This window comes from Cucumis melo, chromosome 10 (genome assembly GCF_025177605.1).
Source record: "Cucumis melo cultivar AY chromosome 10, USDA_Cmelo_AY_1.0, whole genome shotgun sequence".
In the NCBI taxonomy this organism is placed as follows: domain Eukaryota; kingdom Viridiplantae; phylum Streptophyta; class Magnoliopsida; order Cucurbitales; family Cucurbitaceae; genus Cucumis; species Cucumis melo.
This window is the reverse complement of record NC_066866.1, coordinates 2,197,655-2,214,618: the sequence shown is the minus strand read 5'-3', so window position 1 is coordinate 2,214,618 and position 16,964 is coordinate 2,197,655. Positions and strand designations below refer to the sequence as shown.

Sequence of the window (16,964 nt, the reverse complement as noted above, 5' to 3'; positions counted from 1 at the left end):
ATGCTTGCTACTAATAAGCCAAAAATTGCCAAGTTTTTCAGCTACTATTCTTTGGGATTTATGGCCTCAGCTGTAGTTTTATTGTTTTGGGCTCTGTTTCAGACAGTTTTTAACTTGAGACAATGGCATGATTAAGATATGTTTGGACGTTTCCCTACTTCGTTTCTTTCTCGACCATATTGGTTTCAGGGGGGAGCTTCTCGGACGTTTCCTATATCAATAGAGTTCCTACAATCCAAGACTTGTTGTAACAAACAAAAGGGAATATTTTGAATTATTTTCCAATCCAAAACCTTGTGTTTTTATCAAGTAAACAGAAAGACATTGACAAAAGAATGGAAATTTCATTTTCTAGTTAGACAGAAGAATCGCAATCCTTGGGAAGAATTTTTCTATAAGCTGGATTATTATTTTCCACCTTAAACTATGAGTTCATTGTTCCTTTCGATATTTCTGCTCCAGCACTTTATCCTAATAAAGTTTCGTCCAACTCCTAGCCCTAGTATGGCTCAGTAAGAAATGTCGCTTTTTATCTCGGTGCGTTCTAACAGCTTAATATATTATTTTCTGATCTAGCTATATGTTTCTCAAACCTAATTGTATATAACAAGAAGCCTCGCTATCAGAGGACGTGTTCATCTCTAAGGTGTAGATCTAATTTCTTTGTAAAATCAGTTCACAATAACATACAAGATTATCAAGGCAGTTCAGAGAGATCACTCCCACAGTAAAATAACAGCAAAGCAATAATTGTAGGCAATTAAAAAAAATTGTATATGACTGAACTTAATAACAGAAGGATATAATTGCCAGCGAGGCTGTGACAATAAAATGTTCAACATCTATACATTTTGGCATATGACGTGTCCAGGACTTGAACAACCTCCTAATTTGTAGAATATGATACCTACCTCTTATTTGATGCCGAACATATACAGCAGTACCCTTACAAAAGGTGGCTCTCATGTGTAATTGCCACTTGACCTAACAAATAAGCAAGATAAATGCCAAGCCATTTAGAATAAGCTTGAGGTTGTTACTTTTATCATCATCAACATCAATGTTAACTTTTGAATGTCAAAGATTGTAAACGTGGTACCTGCTAAATCCACGTTAGAAGAGTGCTGTGTTCTTCTCCTTATTAGAAATCTACTTAATGCATTGACAACAGCAAGAGGATTCTCCAGATGGGCAGCATGTCCCGAGTCCGGGATCTCAACTATTTCATGGAGATCAACAACTGGTTCATCTTTGATCTTCTTGCTCATATTGATTTGAGATAGAATTTTCTGTGCAATTATCTTAAATTTTGTATCCTTCTCCCCAACAATGATCGAAAGAGGTGTTTCGCAGCATTTTAATTCATCCCACAATTGCCTACCATGGGGAAGAGGGAAAGAATACTTGAGATAATTGACCCCATAATTTGGAATCGACTTTTTTTCTTGCTTTATTTGGTGCAGAAGTAAACAACTTTCTAAGGATTATAGTATTTTAACTTTAATTTGATTTCCCTTTATTTCAACTATCAACGTTTTTTTTCTTCACAATGAAACTAAATTATAAATTGAAAAAAAAAAATCCGTGAGCAAAGTCGGTATTCAATGGGGTGAGTTTTCTAGCCGAGAATCAGCGGTCAGAACCACATTCACTTCTCAAGGCCCTTTTATGGAAGCTTAACCTACAATGGTCTTGTCGAGGACTTGCGTTAATTGGCTATCGATTCAAACGGAAAGCTAGAATCCTTAGGATGAACGCAGTCCAAACATTCACACCTCCATCTAACTAGGAAGCAACTCGCAAATGTTCAAAGAGAAGGAAAAAGATCCAAGAGATGTAAATAACAAAGCTAACTACATTTTTTCTGTAATTATCTCTAGCTGCGGAATTTTCTTGTAAACCACAAGAAGGTCTAAATTTGTATTTTAATTTTCTCTAAATCAATGAAACCAATGAAAACCTCATTTCAGAGAGAGAGAGAGAGACGGAGGGAGGGAAACGACGCTATAGGTTCAAGATTTTATTGGTATCTATAACCTACTTGCAAAATCAAAGGTGTTACTTTCTGAGTAGATCAGTCCGTAGTTTGAATAGGCATGCAGAGTTGTAGCAATAAAGGAGATTTGGTGCATTCTCACCAAGATTGTCGCTAATTGTAATTGTGATTTATATTTTAGAAGCTGAAAAATGAAAATATACGAAGGTCACCCATTTTAAACTTACGGCTGCCTTCCAATGCTTAATTCAGATAGAGCTTTTGCCAGATGCTGCACATCATCATGCTTCAATCGGCTGGCAATAATTTTACTATAATGTGGATGTTCTCTTAAACTGCTCAGATCAAAAGTACAAGATCATAGGAATGGGGCATGACAATGGGATTCAAGGTGGTGATAAAATCAAACTAAAAAAATCACCTTTTCCATAGTTCCCCACCATACCACGCTTCCAGAAAGCTTTGTAAGCCATAGAGCTTAAGAATTCGTGCTCTAGAATCATCTTTAACTCTACGGATTTTTCTTGCCATCTTGTCTTTTAATCCAGGGCTTCCAGATATTATAACAGCTCTTCCAATCTTCAAAACAGAGATCAATCTTTCTTAAGGACCAAAACATAAATGAAAACTTAGAAAAATTAGTGGGGTTCATAAACAACCTTATCACCAAATCTCAGGGCCATGTACATGGCAATCCTAGCCCCCATTGAATACCCTACAATGTTAACTATAGCTTTGCCAGGAGCAAGATGTTGAATCAACTTATACATTAGATCAGCAACAACCTCCATTGAAAAACTTGGTTCCTCCACACCATGAACATCACAATCGTTCTTTTCTGTTGTTGATTCCCCGTGACCAGGCAGGTCAAGAGAAATGCATCGGGCTGAACCTGAGACGCCTTTCATGATTGTAAGCCAGTCTTCACCAGTTCCAAGAAATCCATGAAGAAAGAAGAGCACGTTATCCTGCACAAGCTCTAAGTAGGGGGAATATAAGCAAATAATGATACAAGTCACGATTGTTGTTAAGCAGGCTTGATGATAACAAATAAATGGATGCTACAAATGCATGAAGATGCTTATATTCTGGAAATAAACTGCGAAACAGAACAGAAATTGAAAAGTTCAAAACAAAAACTCTTACTTACGTTTGTTCTTTGTCCAACCTCTAGAACTTTAATTGAATAAGAGAACCCCTTTGAGTCTACACTTAATCTGTAGCTGCGAACTTGCCCGTCAGTAAATTTTCTACAAACAAACTTCTGGTTGATTTGAAAATTTTTTAAAAGTTGATTAGCCTCAGCAATAGATGCTTCAATAATGCCACTATGAGGATCACGGCGAATTCTGAGAGGATTGACAGTTACATCTTCTTCAAGCCAACGGTAAGTTCCTAGACCGTGGGCTATAGATGGGGCTGGTTGAATATTCATCAGTTTTCTTACTTCTGCATTCTGATGCTCCAGATAACAGGATAAGTGTACATATCCGGACAAACCTACACCACTTTCAAATGCAGCACTAACAACAGCCATTTTTCCATGTTGCTGTGCCCACCTCGCTACTAATGCTGCATTTTCAAATCCGCCAACGACACTTGGTTTTATAACCTAGAAGGTAGAATGCAACAGATCAAAATCAAGATCTTAGTACGTCATATATGCTGAAGTGATGTGAAGGATGTGAAGCCTCACAACAGAAAATCTTTAATAACGATACATTTGGTTCATATATTTTAATATTATTTATATTTCTTCAGGCTATTCTAAATTGTTTTATAGTTCTCCAGCTATTCTTAAATTGTGTCCTTCTCGTGGCTCTTCACTATAATGAGGTGACCTGGAAACCTATATTCTTTTCTTCTACATTAGACATGAAGTCAGGCCATGAACATATGATGCAGGGAACAACAATTCGGTAAGAGGACAAGAAGAGAAAAGGTGAGCACAATCTCTATCCAAAATACACAACAAATGGAGACCGAGAGCCACTAGAGGGTCTATAGGGCATCTTCAATATAAAGTTGATAGTATTTGTTTATATTTGACCATTGAATTAGTTCTGGAGATCTATTTCACTGTGGATTTGGATAGCTGATTCTACTCTTGCACGTTTTACTTGCAGAAATGAGGTTTTACAAGTCACTTACTATAGCAACAATTCCTGGATGGGCATACTTGGCAAGTTCTTTCACAGGATTATCTTGAATACGATCGATAGTTTCATCCAGTGCAACAGGCAAACCACTCTCTTCACAAAATTTAATAATAGCATCTTCGTCCATAACTGGTTCCTGAGTTGAGAAATTGAAGAGGAACATGGCTACATTAATAAAAGAATAACCAGAATAACAGGAAATGCAAAGAAAGTATAGCATGTAAACATATTTAATAAATGATGACTGTGTAATAAGATCTCAGTAGCTCTTTAAAAGTTCACACAATTTTAGATGGCACAATCATTCCAGATATATGAGATTTAATCAGACATTCACGAACCTCAATATATTGGAGGCCACAGTCCTTCACCAAAGAGCTAAATAAAAGAGCTTCTTCATAGCTCCAGTTCCTATTGGCATCAACGCGGAGTTCTATTTGGTTGCCAAGCTTCTTCCTTACTTCCTGTACAACAGCAGCATCATACATGACATTCCGTTGTCGGGCTACCTGCAATTGTTTAAGGTTAAAACTATTAGGAAGTCATGTAGTTGCTATAAACCAACATATCTTGAGATACATGATAGAGAGAATAATATGGTTCCCGGCGCAAAAAGAGAATAAAAGGTAATCTTCAGAAAAGGGCAATTCAGCTTGCCTTTAACTTGATAGCAGGAAATCCTTCTTCGACCAGTGTCTTAGCAACATAAGCAACCTCAGATGGAGTTCCACCGGAATCCAAAAGCCCACAAATTTGAACTTTTGACGAAGTTGTCAAGTTCTTTTCTTCATCTAACTGATGCTGGAGTACATCTAACAAGCTGCAACCTTTTCTCCCTGCTATGGCATGGAGAACAGCCATTTCCAAACCACATCGAACACTTGGATAGATTGAACTTGGCTGTATATGGTTCACAGTGAAAAAGAGTCCTTTTATTGATTTGACATTTTGATTTCAAACGACAAAAATTGAATAAGCTGGAACATAGGAGCACCTACTGGTATTCCCAGTTCATGGAAAATCCAAGATGAAAACGAGCCCCGTAGCAGAGGAATGGAGCTGCTGATCTTGGCTCCCTTTAATATAGGAATCAGACACTTAAGTTGCTCTTCCACATCTAGTAGGTTCTCTCTGTGGATGTCAAGGGGTGAAACCTGTTCAATAGCACCAGATAATTAAGTAATTTAGTAATGTACTCACCCTACTCTTTCCCAAGGGGTAATACGATTGTAATGGCAGGTTCATATCAGGATCATCAATCTTAAATAAAGAGGCACTCCGCTTCGACGAATAAGTAGAACTAACCTCACCAAGCCCAAGATTCCCATCCTCCAGAAACAAAGACAAAATAAAACCTTCTCGGAAGAACCCCCGTCTGACTTGATCAATAGAACTAGATGAAGTCGTAGGTGGAGCACATAGCGGGATTCTACCATCCAAAGAAAGAGGGGAACGGGAATTTAGTCAACCAAAGTTCTCTAATTACAGGTATCTTAGCTACTCAGGGCATCTATAACCTAATACACACCTGAACAATGTGCATTCCATTCTACTAATCTTGCAAAGGAAGAGTCCAGGTGAAACAGATTCTTCAGAATAAAGCCTTGAAAAGATGCGTAAACCATGATCTACTGCTTGACAAGTGAACTTCCTCAAGACACTGGTATGGAAAACATTAAGTGTTAACAGCAAATAACAGTTATAACCCTGAAAGATGTTTTATTTTTCCAATGAAGGGAGAAAAATCCAACAACCTAAAGAAATTTGAATAATTCTTTTTAACAAACCTGTGGAAGGCAGTATTGGCATCAATGGAACTTTCGACCTCGATTATGCAGTCATTTTCTTCATGATGAGACAAACATAAAGCATCTTGAAGTTCCATCTTTGTCCGTACATGTAAATGCTTCAGGCTGTATATCAATTTCAGGTTAAAAATGAACCAAGATTGACACAGAATATGGCAGGAGTTAACTAAGATAAAGATAAACATGCAGAGCGAAAAAAAAAAAAGACAACTTCTTAAAACTTTTACCTAGTTGATCGAGTTACAATTCTCCTTTTTGTGAGTTTGTCCTTGTATGTTGTACATTTTTTCAATTTTCTCAGTAAAAGCTCGTTTTTTGCTTTAAAAAATTCCTTAAATTATAACCTTTGTTTCTGATTTAAAAAAAAAATCCTCACCCACATAAATTGCTTGTGAATTATCCAAGATTACACTAGCATCAGTAGTATACCTTAGCCTCCGGAATTGTCTATTTATATGTACTCATTGAACGCCTAGTTCAAGTTCACACCTAGGCTAAGGAACTCATCTGGTAATTGTTTCAAGGGAAATCTTTCCAAACCCCACACACAAAACCGAGAGCCTTGATTTGTTTCAATGACTAACTTTTCATTAAGCACCTGACTTTTAGTTGAACCTCCAGTACAAAGAGAATCTGATATCAGATTATTAAAATTCTTAGGATCCCTACCAGACCCCCAAACCACCACCAGCCTTCCTCCTACTCTCACGAGCATGCAACTTACACATTTTTACTGCATCAAGCTCTCATACTAGACGTGGTTGGCCCAAAAAGTTAAATATAATAGAATTAACACTACTCGAGTTGCAACGAATTCAGAATCTGACAAATCTAAAAATTTAACAGAATCTGCTTGTTGGAAATCCTGCAGGACCTTATTTGTAACAGTAACAGAAGACTTAACATAAAAAATTGTTTGTAAGAACTACATAGACCAATTAATTTCCGTTACAACACTTAAATCATGGTTATGCATGAACAACAAGAGACAAAAGCGTGTTAAATGAAAATTCAATTACAATATATTAAGGTATATACAGATTTCTTACCCATGTGCCACACATAGGTTTCGGAGTGAAACCTGGTGAGAGGTATGGAAGAATTGGTCTAATATTGCTGCATCTACTTTGTCCTTGATAGGAAGGAGACTGAAGATTGCCCCACCATTATTATTGATTACAACGACAGTCACAGGTTTCCTCGTCATCCTTCAGAAACAGTAACTAAACAATTAGCATGACAATGTTTTTTAATGGAAGTATAACGAAGGAAAAATAATAGGAAGAAGCTTATGTGTATCTTAAGCTGCAACTATCTTTGTGTATCCTACCAAAGTGTTATTTTAATAACTTCTTTTTTGAAATATAGTAATTTATTTTTTGAGTATGTTGGGATTGGAATAGATAAAGATGGGTGCATCACATATCTACATAAGTATTGCTCAAAATCATATAAGCGGCCAAAGAGTCCATACTTCAGCGAAAGTGGCATGCCCTTCTATAAATGAAATAAAAAAAATAAAATCTGTAACTAAAAGTGAAAAGACATCAACCAAATGAGATAAACGATAAAATAACACAAAGACAAAAACAAAAACAAAAACAAAAAAGAAGAAAAGGAAAAGATAGAAAAACCTAAAGCTATTTTCAAGGATGTTAATTCCTGAAAATAGAAGCACGGTTTAGGTAACAAGTGAGACCCCCAGTTATACACACGTATGTAAGGAGGGGTAGCAAAAAGACTTCACAACTGAAAAATCATTAGTGGAATGTGGGATTTTGTTGCATGAGAAGCGCAAACCTAGCCCACGGGGTTTGTGTAGGTTTTGGAGGCTTAATTTTGGGGGGTGAAGAGTTTTGCAAGTAGCTGAACTTGGAGAGGTTCTCACGATCTCTCGAATGTGCTTGGATTTTATGTTTCTACATTTCATTTATTTGTCCTTTTTCATGGATATCGTTGGAATTGTGGAAAGTTCTGTTATCTTTCTCGCTCATCAATCTGTAGACTATCAGAGAAGTCGATCTATTTTCTAGAATCCATTGTGCTTCTAGGATAAATAAATACCGAACATAACACAGGACTAAGATAACGTAACACAAAGACTAAGATATATTTTTTCCTTTCATTTTCATACCTCTGGTTCAGAATTGCTAAGCCATTTGTATCATGAAGGAAAGAAACATCTCCAACTACACAAAGCACCTGAATGTTGATTGAAACATGAAAGGATTGAGGAGAAAAGAAAGATGAAGAAATAACCATATATATTCTCATCTAAAAATACCCACAAGATTCATGGAATAGAAACATAAGCAAAATCAAAGTATATAATTATTATGTCAATACGTTCCCTTATGGTTGTCTTGCCAAACAATACTCACTCAAAAGGGGAAAGAATAGTGTGTCCCATGATTTGTTTGATATTAACAGAACAAAAGATTTTCAGGTACAATAATGCAATATCTATGTAGATTTTGTACATGGCCTGGCCATTACCTTACTTGAAACACGATATATTGGAAGAGAAATTTGAAACTGCATTACCATGACATATATAATGAACCGGCATAGTCCTTTATATAATCCATAAGCCCTGTAAGTGATCCGTTGGAAAGTAAAATTGTACAAACAAATTCTAGTGACGTACTCGTTTGTTGCATCCAACAGAAAAACCAACTGCTGTGCTAAGAAGTCCGTCAATACCACTGGCTCCCCTATTTCCAGAAGTCCATGTCCAGTAAAATGGCATTTGTAAGTTTAATGGTATAGCAGCTACACTGTCGTTGCATTTTGTCCAACCATATGCATACATATCCACATCGCGGATTGGCATGCTGTTCCCCAGGAACAGAACAGAATCAAATGAAAGTGCTTCTGAGATTACCTGAGCAACTTCTGGCTCAGATAGGGAGTAGTTAGCAGAAATTTGAAATTGAATTTCCCATTCAACCTGTAAAATAGGTGAAATCATTCTGAAAATGAGAAAAAAATGGGAAGTGCAACCATGAAATCCTCAAACATCACCACGTTCTTTGATAAGACAAAAATCATAATCTAATTATAACATCAGAAGATTACAAACATTGTTTCACCATCACATAACACAAAAGAAAATATTGCCTTGTAGGAGATGAATAACAAACTGAAGTTCATCTAGTTTGAGGAGAATGGACTATTCGAGGTATAGATCCTTGTTGCTCAAAAAGAAGGTAAACAAGTTTGCTCAAAAAGAAAGTAAGCAAACTACGGATTGTGGCTTTCAGTTTGACATCAGTATACTAACCTTCTATATTGTTTCACTTTATTCTCAGTTATGCTAGTTCCCCTAGATACGATTCCAGAACAAAAATAAATGAAAATCTACTGCTGGAGATCAGTTAAATTACCATCATATTCAATGCTCGTAAAGTAGCAGTCAACTTGCTCTTATTGAGAGGAAAATTAGCTTTAAGTATACAACCAACAAACTCTAAGACGGTGCTTTGAATTCTATGGGTTACAATATGTGATGGATCATGACGACCTGGATGCTTATCAACCATAATGTATGAACAGGGACTGCATTCCTCAAGCAACTTTGAAACACGTTTGCTTGTTACCCTGCTTCCAATCTGTAAACATTTTGAAACATTGAGCTAATCAATAGACCGACAAGACATATCAAAGTGATTTTTGGAAGTCTTTTTCTTCATTGAATTTGAATATGACCTAAGTGGTAAATTGAAGGAAGCAGGTGCCACTTAGTAGCTGTCTTCATTTCAGAACCTTAAAACTAATTCCCAAAATGGCTCCAGTTCACCATTTAGCTCAACTTTTCATGGAGATAAAATAAAAGATAGTTATACCATACTACAATTTTTACAATTCTATATTAGATGAATTTAAGGTTGACTTTTCTCATTTATTATAAGCTACCTTACAAAAGTGTGGATAATGATCAACAAAATACCTTAAAATCATTACGTGAGGATTACGTTGGGCTTTAATTTAAGGAGAGTGAGAAGAGAGCATGAGAAGAACAAAAATATGTGAGAAAGTATTACCTGAATAATCACGTCAAATTTTAGCCATTTTCTCACCGAGTCTGAAAGCAAAGCATGATCAAGGTGATCAATAAAGAAAAAGTTATTTTCCATTTCTAGGAAGGGAGACAAACTCTTTCTTAATCGTAAACCAGACAATACATCAGCTACTATGGGCCATGAAATATGTTTGGCCAATAGAAAAGCAGCCCATATCTCATCCTCTGATTGAATTGATCCAAGAAGTAGAACTCCGTTTCTGGCTCCATGGATTACTTTCAAAACCTCTGCCATATGACCAAAAGTATCAATAGACGTTGGAGATGCTTCAAGTCGAATATATTTGGTAAAAACTTCAGTGCTTGATAACCAAATGTGTAATCCATTTAAGCAACTCAAATTCCATGGGCTTGGACTATTTTCCAGTGGCTCTCTAAATGGACAGTTTATGTGAACGGGGCCATAGGGTGAAGAAGTTGCCCAATGTACAGCAGAATCAAGAGTGGTAAGTACCATTCTGGCGGGAATTTGATCAGTTGGGGCAGGAAGACTGAAGAAGAACCTCACAAATGAACCAAAATGGTTTACCTATGGACAACTTCAAATACTTGAATCAGATAAACCATGAAAAAACTTGTAAGTTAAATATTGGATGTCTGGCATCCACCAGACAAGAAAAATAAAACATGAACCAAACACACAACGCTCCGAACGGTAGTCTTCTCAATATCCTGGAATGTGGTAGAGCATGCTATTGCCTCAACTTATGAAAAGAAAAAGAATGCCTTTTAACTCTAAAATCATTAACTACACACTAAGATCAGTATAGGTCAGAGGCCAAATGAATGTTAAAGGACTCTAGCATTTTAGTTGCATCATAATTATGTAGCTTTCTCATATGCTTGGTTGTCGCAGATATTGTATTTTGTCGCTACCACATAAGTGATTGTGACAAAAGACATCTTTTTAACAGCAATACAATTTGACCGCGATGCCAACATTAATACTAGATCACATTAAACTATTTTAAACAAAAAACTTGTATCAGTAAAGGGATAAACAATAAAAGGTAGAAATACAATAGGAAAATCAGCAATTTAATTTCACTACCTGATTAATTGCTTGATTTGCTCCGGCATCCTGTAGCTCCAAGGGACGGTCAGCTGTGAGCAATAAAAGAGGAAGAAAGTCTTGACTAGCTTCAACAACCTACAAAATTACCAATTACAAGTTGAGACAAAATTACAGAATTTCCTCTCGTGTAGGCTGCTCAAATAGATAACTGCTGGTTAAAGAGCCTAATCATCAAAACAGCTACATTTTAGTTTCGTTTCTGATAACCAGAAATGTAAATTTAGTTAAGTTAACCACCAAGTTTATTGGTTATTGAGCAATTATACATCTAACTTTCTAATTAGTAATTGTTCACATATCTGTAAATCATTTTCCAATCTCCAGATATGAGAGTTCTGAATGTACTGCTTGATGAATCTTTACTAATTGAAAAATACATTTAAAATGTAAACTAGTCTGCTCTGCACTAAAATTCTAAAACTGGTATCAGAGATTCCATTTTGCAACCAACTGAAACGAAGATAGAAAAGCTTCAATTAGGAAAAAAAAAGGCATCCTTGATTCAAAATCCACCAAGAAAGTTGGACCAAAAATTTAGTGCCAGGATACATATTTGACAACTCTTGAGCTTTGGAGACCAAATGTTTCAATGCTAGTCTTTTCTTCTTCAATATACTTATGCCTGATTATAGAGAGAAGGATTGTTTTTCATTTAAGAAGAGAGAGAGAAGCCAAATTCGATTCTTAACTATATACAAAAGTAGAGATCCTTAGGCAATGCAAACCTGGGCTTGAATTTGTCAAGCTCAGAAGAAATTTCATGTCCTCAACAGGAGTCCAAGCCTCCAAAGCATTGGAAAGACGTAGGTGACTTCATTACATAGGTTAGAGACTGTTTAATTAATATTCAGAAAATAGTGAGTACTATTTCATGATATGCTCAATATGACTCACAGCAGGAAGAAGATTTGAAACAGCAGTTCCAGATGATGTGATTACTACTGCTGGGCTATGAGATCCTCTGGCATACCCAATCGCATGAAAAGCAAGAGAGCGTTCATCAAAGCATGCAATACATGTTATCAGGGGATGACTTGCAGCAGCGATGGCAAGAGGGGATGATCTTGATCCAGGAGCTATGCAAAAATACTAGAGTGAATAACAGTCAGATCTGTCTGCATCTATGTTGATGGAGAATATTTATGAATAGTATACATACCGTCAAACCAAGACGAGAACATTCTTCAACTATGAGCGATGCCCAGAGAGCATTAATGTTGGCATGCTGTTGCTCTGAGTGGCCAGTTTCATTGATATGATCCAACTGATGATTGAAAGGGTCATTGTTAGATGGAGAATAAACAACTTTATAACGATATTTTAAAAATTGGTTCTTTTTATGGACTCTAAGATACAAGGATCAGTCTTGCCCAAATCCTCCATAACTGGGGGGCTATGATGTGTTGGTTCTTTTGGGAGAGGGGTCCTCGCCTCTCTGCCTCTAGGCTGTTCATTTTGTGATTGATACAGACCTTTCTGTTTCTTATGAAAAATATAATAACAATAAACAACTTCATAACAATGAATCAATAGGACATGTTCAATCTTGATTCAGAAAACAGGTTGGCTTGCTAGCCTCGTCCCAGGGGGAGCACCAACATCATTGGCTCAGATAATATACAAAACTAACGAATTTTGTTGAAAACCACAGTGAAACACCACCCAATTCAAAAGTTGCGTAGGAAAAATGACAGGAGGAAAAGCAAATAACTGATCTACGTGATAATTTTTCAATGAAACTAAACAACTAAACTTTAAAAGCAAGTAGCAGGCACGAGTACAGCCTACAAGCATAAAAAACATAACTGGAAAGATAGAGAAGTTACAGATCACTTAATAGTGAACCACTTGCGAACAATCTAAGCAGGACGGACAATCATAATTTAAAACCGTTCGGCACTTTCAGAAGCTTGGAACCTCACCATATTACATGCAACGGCAACACTTGGTGAAACCCTAATGCAGAACTGATGGAAGAGTGAAGACTCCTGCAATAATTGTGATGGTTATTAAGTTGAACCATAGACACATCTGACATGTTGAACTGGCATGAACAATGTTTGTTTTACTGGAGCATGTTCCATTTGTACTCATTTCCAGAGGGCTATAGTCGAAATATTCATTAAAGGCTCATTATTTTATTACTGTTGTTCTTAACTGCAAAGCTTGATGAACAAGGAAATGTGAACCGAACTTATTCATACTATTGATTTATAAAAGTGGATATCGGAAGCTATTAGATCCACTTTACAATTAGAAAAATAAAAGACATTATAGTTTTCAAATATGCACAAACCATCAGTTGCTAATATGCTTTTAGTTTTGCTTTCGTAATCCAGATGGATTAACAGACAACAACGACAAGCTATAAAACTGATAGTAAGGTCCATAACTAAAAATAATATCAAGTTTGAAACCTATAGCAGTAACTCTGCCAAAGTAAATCAAGAATCCAATGATTGAAGGATGAAAGATTACCAGAAAGAGAAGATACCATTTCCATGATGCCAGTCCTGACACTTTCACCAGCTACAGAAAGCACCTTCATGTATGCCTACAATAGTTGTACTCTTAAATGAGAATGATGGGAACTGAAACATACAGCTCCGTATAATTTCTATGCTTTCTAGGAATATATTGTTTTGTCTAAGTGATTTTGAGGGTAAAGAAAAACCGTCATTAAGTTCAATCAAACCAGAATAGTCAAGCTACTTGTAACATGAAAGAAACATAACAATAGCACAGAGTAAATATCGTTGTTATCCATGTAACTTTGAGATCCACATGCAAACCCAGATCTCAAGGTTGTTGGACCCACGCATTAAGAGAGTCATCAACTTACAGTCATTTCCATCCCTCAACCCACCCAACATATGTATCTCCATCTCCCTCACAGTCAAAGAAGATAGAAGAAAACAAGTGAAAAAGCAGGAAGATGATTGAAATCTTGCATTGGCAATATCCGTAGCATAAATCTTAATGAATGCAACAAGCTATATTTCAAGTAACTGAAAAAAGTTGTTACCTAATGCATAGACCTGGTTAATCAATTAAAAGCTAATAAAATCAATAATTCAAACTAGACGTTCTATCAAGTTAGTATCTGCAAAAATTAAAATCCATACCATCTGATTTGTTCCATCCACAAGTTTTGAAGCAGTTAATGAAGATCTCATATATTTGTACTGGCAGTTTTCACTAGATGGAAAATTATTACTGATCTGCACATATGCCACAAAACAATCAATTAGTATTATCAAGCTAGCACATGAACAATATAATTATGTTGGTCAACAGGTCCATAAAAGCTAAATCACTTCATGTTCTCAATTATCTTGATTACTATTTTAGGATCCACATCCAAGACAAAATAGATCATGGTTATAAGGATCTTGCAAGTGATCTAACAATATCTGACTGGAATGAAATTGGGGAAATATGGCATGAACATAAAGAAGCGGCCCAAGATACCTGGTAGATAGATGAGCCCAAAGAATGGAAAGCTTCCTCAAATGTACAAGGGAAAGATTCACTCCATGCAAGTGTTGCAGAGAGAACAGAAATGCCCTCGTACTCACTCAACTCAATCTATGAAGATCATAATTATTTAAGGATACTATAAGCACATATGCCTCCAGAGAATTAACTGATGTACCAGGATGACCATATCAATGTCATTATTCTGGCATTAAATAAATCCAGATAGAAATTTACTTGGGGAACGCAAAAGTATGAATGATCAGCCTCGTTCTTTAGTGAAGATGTCTCCCCGGTATTAGCATTGACAAAACCATAAGCCATAATAGGAGCTGAATCATTCATGAGATACCTTCGTAAAAAGTAACAGAACACGCTTGAGTAGGCCGAGCTTGCAGTGACATTGAATAGTAAATCAGATAAAACAGCATTTTGCACACCCGTAAAGAAACCATAACAACAGGTATTGTATTCAATTACAAGTAATTAAGACATGCAGTAAATGCCAATGCTACTAAAAACTTAAAACCAGAGATAAAAAATACAATTCAAGAAAAAGGGGTGAACAAATACATTAATTTTTTCATTCGAAACAGCAAGGATTTAAACGTACAACCTTTCAAAGAGTATCTAATGTCTTGATTGATTGAATATAGAAAGATACATTAATTTGTCAAAGGCATTTTACCAAACAAAAGCTAAATTGTGGATCTACTCTCCACAAAACTTCGAAGTTGGACCACAGCTTATCCGCAAAAATGCAAATTTCAACCCAACTTATTGGATGACTTGAAAAAAAAATAGAACAGTTAAAAAAAGATCTACACGTCACTTTTTCAAATTTTCAGGCATAATCTTTTTCACGACTACTACCTTAATAGAAAACATATACAGCATTCTCGTACGCTTTCCTTTTAAAGTAATGCTGATTCTAGTAACTAAACCAGTAAACTGGAGGTAAGGAATGAAAGGAACCTTTTCGATGTACTTTGTTTTGATGAAGTAGAAGACAAGCTTGCAAAGTAAATTGCAGTACCAATTCCAAAAACACCGCGGGTATCATTCAAGTACAATGACTTAATCGTCGGGTCCTTCTCATTGGAAAGGAAAAAGATAGGATAAACTTCAGATGACTCTGGTTGACAAAAGAACCACAAAAGAGCTTTCGCACTCGGGGGAACAGCCACCTACAAATTCATCATTACTTTACAGTTTCACAGTGTACAAACCAAACAAAGAAACTACTGACAACCCTTTAAAATGTTGGCTGCATTTTCAGGCTCGTTCCTCCAAATACAAATACACGAGAGAAATGATCGAAATACAAACAAAACCGCACCTGAAACCTGAAAACTCCCTGGGAAGAACGTGGAGATTCTAATTTAAACTTTTCAATAGCCTCAGTTATACTCTCCAGACCCTGCTTAAGCGTTAGAGCCGGTGGCAATGTATGCGTAATGCACATCTCCACCAACAAATCCACATCTTCAAGATCAGATAACTCCATTGCACCCATTACTGGACTGTCATACCGCACACCCTGAAACCCAATAAGCTCAAATTATAACGAGAAAAGTTAGAAAGTCAAATTTAAAATTAAAAAAAAAAAATGAGTAACTTTACAAACAATGATTCAAAATATGGACCTTGAAGGAGGAATTCTGAGACAACCGGAAGGAGCCCCGTTGGCGTGAAGCTTTGGGAATGAAAGCGAAAGTAGAGAAAAGCTTTGAGCGCGGGAAAGAACTTCTAATGAAAGGTCTCACTGGATGAAGAACAGCAAGCTGATGTATTGTTAGAGTGTCTGCTTGCATTGTGTGTGGTTGATGCAAAACCTTCAAAGAGAGATATTCTGAGAGAGAAGAAGATAATGGAAATGTTTGGGAGAGACGACGATAAGAGAAATTTTCGATCTTCGAGGATAATATATGATTGCACGTTAAAATGGATTTTTGGCCAATGAAGATTTTTCTTTATCATCAACATAACTCCTTCTGCCAAGAGGAATGTTTAATGGTGAGCTATGTTTATAAATGGTTCGAATCCCAATTTGGCCTTTTACTTTTCATTTTGGTTTTTTTTGAGTTTATTTACTGTTAACTTTGAATTATTTTGATAGGAATAGATATATTGGAAAAAAAACTGAATCAAAGTTGAAAGTTAAAAATCCAAATTAATTAATACATAAAACTCAAGAACTAAAGTAGTATTTAAACTTCTAAATTCGTCATTTTCTTTTTCATCTTCGTCGTCATGTTTACTCACTAGCCAAGTTGGTCGCGTCTCTGGTTTGGAACTCTTTTTTGGACTTTGTCTCTTCTTCCTCTTTTGTGGAAGAGGGTTTGGTTTGATTTTGGGGGAACAATAT

The 16,964-nt window shown here is 36.2% G+C and overlaps 1 protein-coding gene across 3 annotated transcripts; it reads right to left on the bottom strand.

Moving 5' to 3' along the window:
- Nucleotides 1-750: 750 nt before the first annotated feature.
- Nucleotides 751-16,577, bottom strand: LOC103489211 (protein PHYLLO, chloroplastic). Of its 3 annotated transcripts, XM_008448268.3 has the most exons (29): nt 16,243-16,573; nt 15,936-16,136; nt 15,572-15,783; nt 14,834-14,948; nt 14,591-14,707; nt 14,245-14,340; nt 13,614-13,673; nt 13,042-13,107; nt 12,279-12,383; nt 12,014-12,208; nt 11,096-11,194; nt 10,007-10,573; nt 9,350-9,574; nt 8,611-8,913; nt 8,098-8,165; nt 7,013-7,171; nt 5,943-6,068; nt 5,684-5,815; nt 5,461-5,584; nt 5,154-5,309; nt 4,813-5,055; nt 4,497-4,664; nt 4,148-4,291; nt 3,147-3,608; nt 2,656-2,964; nt 2,418-2,575; nt 2,224-2,331; nt 1,100-1,377; nt 751-984 (listed from the first exon to the last, which is right to left on the bottom strand). In XM_008448268.3, exons 1-29 carry the CDS (start codon nt 16,408-16,410, stop codon nt 947-949), a joined length of 5,202 nt encoding a protein of 1,733 aa, XP_008446490.2. In that variant the 5' UTR covers nt 16,411-16,573; the 3' UTR covers nt 751-946. The 3 variants fall into 3 exon arrangements, with proteins under 3 accessions (XP_008446490.2, XP_050947073.1, XP_008446492.2); XM_008448270.3 differs by lacking the exons at nt 751-984; nt 1,100-1,377; nt 2,224-2,331; nt 2,418-2,575 and having other exon boundaries at nt 2,751-2,975; nt 16,243-16,577; XM_051091116.1 differs by lacking the exons at nt 14,245-14,340; nt 14,591-14,707; nt 14,834-14,948; ... (1 more) ...; nt 15,936-16,136; nt 16,243-16,573 and having other exon boundaries at nt 13,598-13,673.
- Between the last annotated feature and the right edge of the window lie 387 nt (nt 16,578-16,964).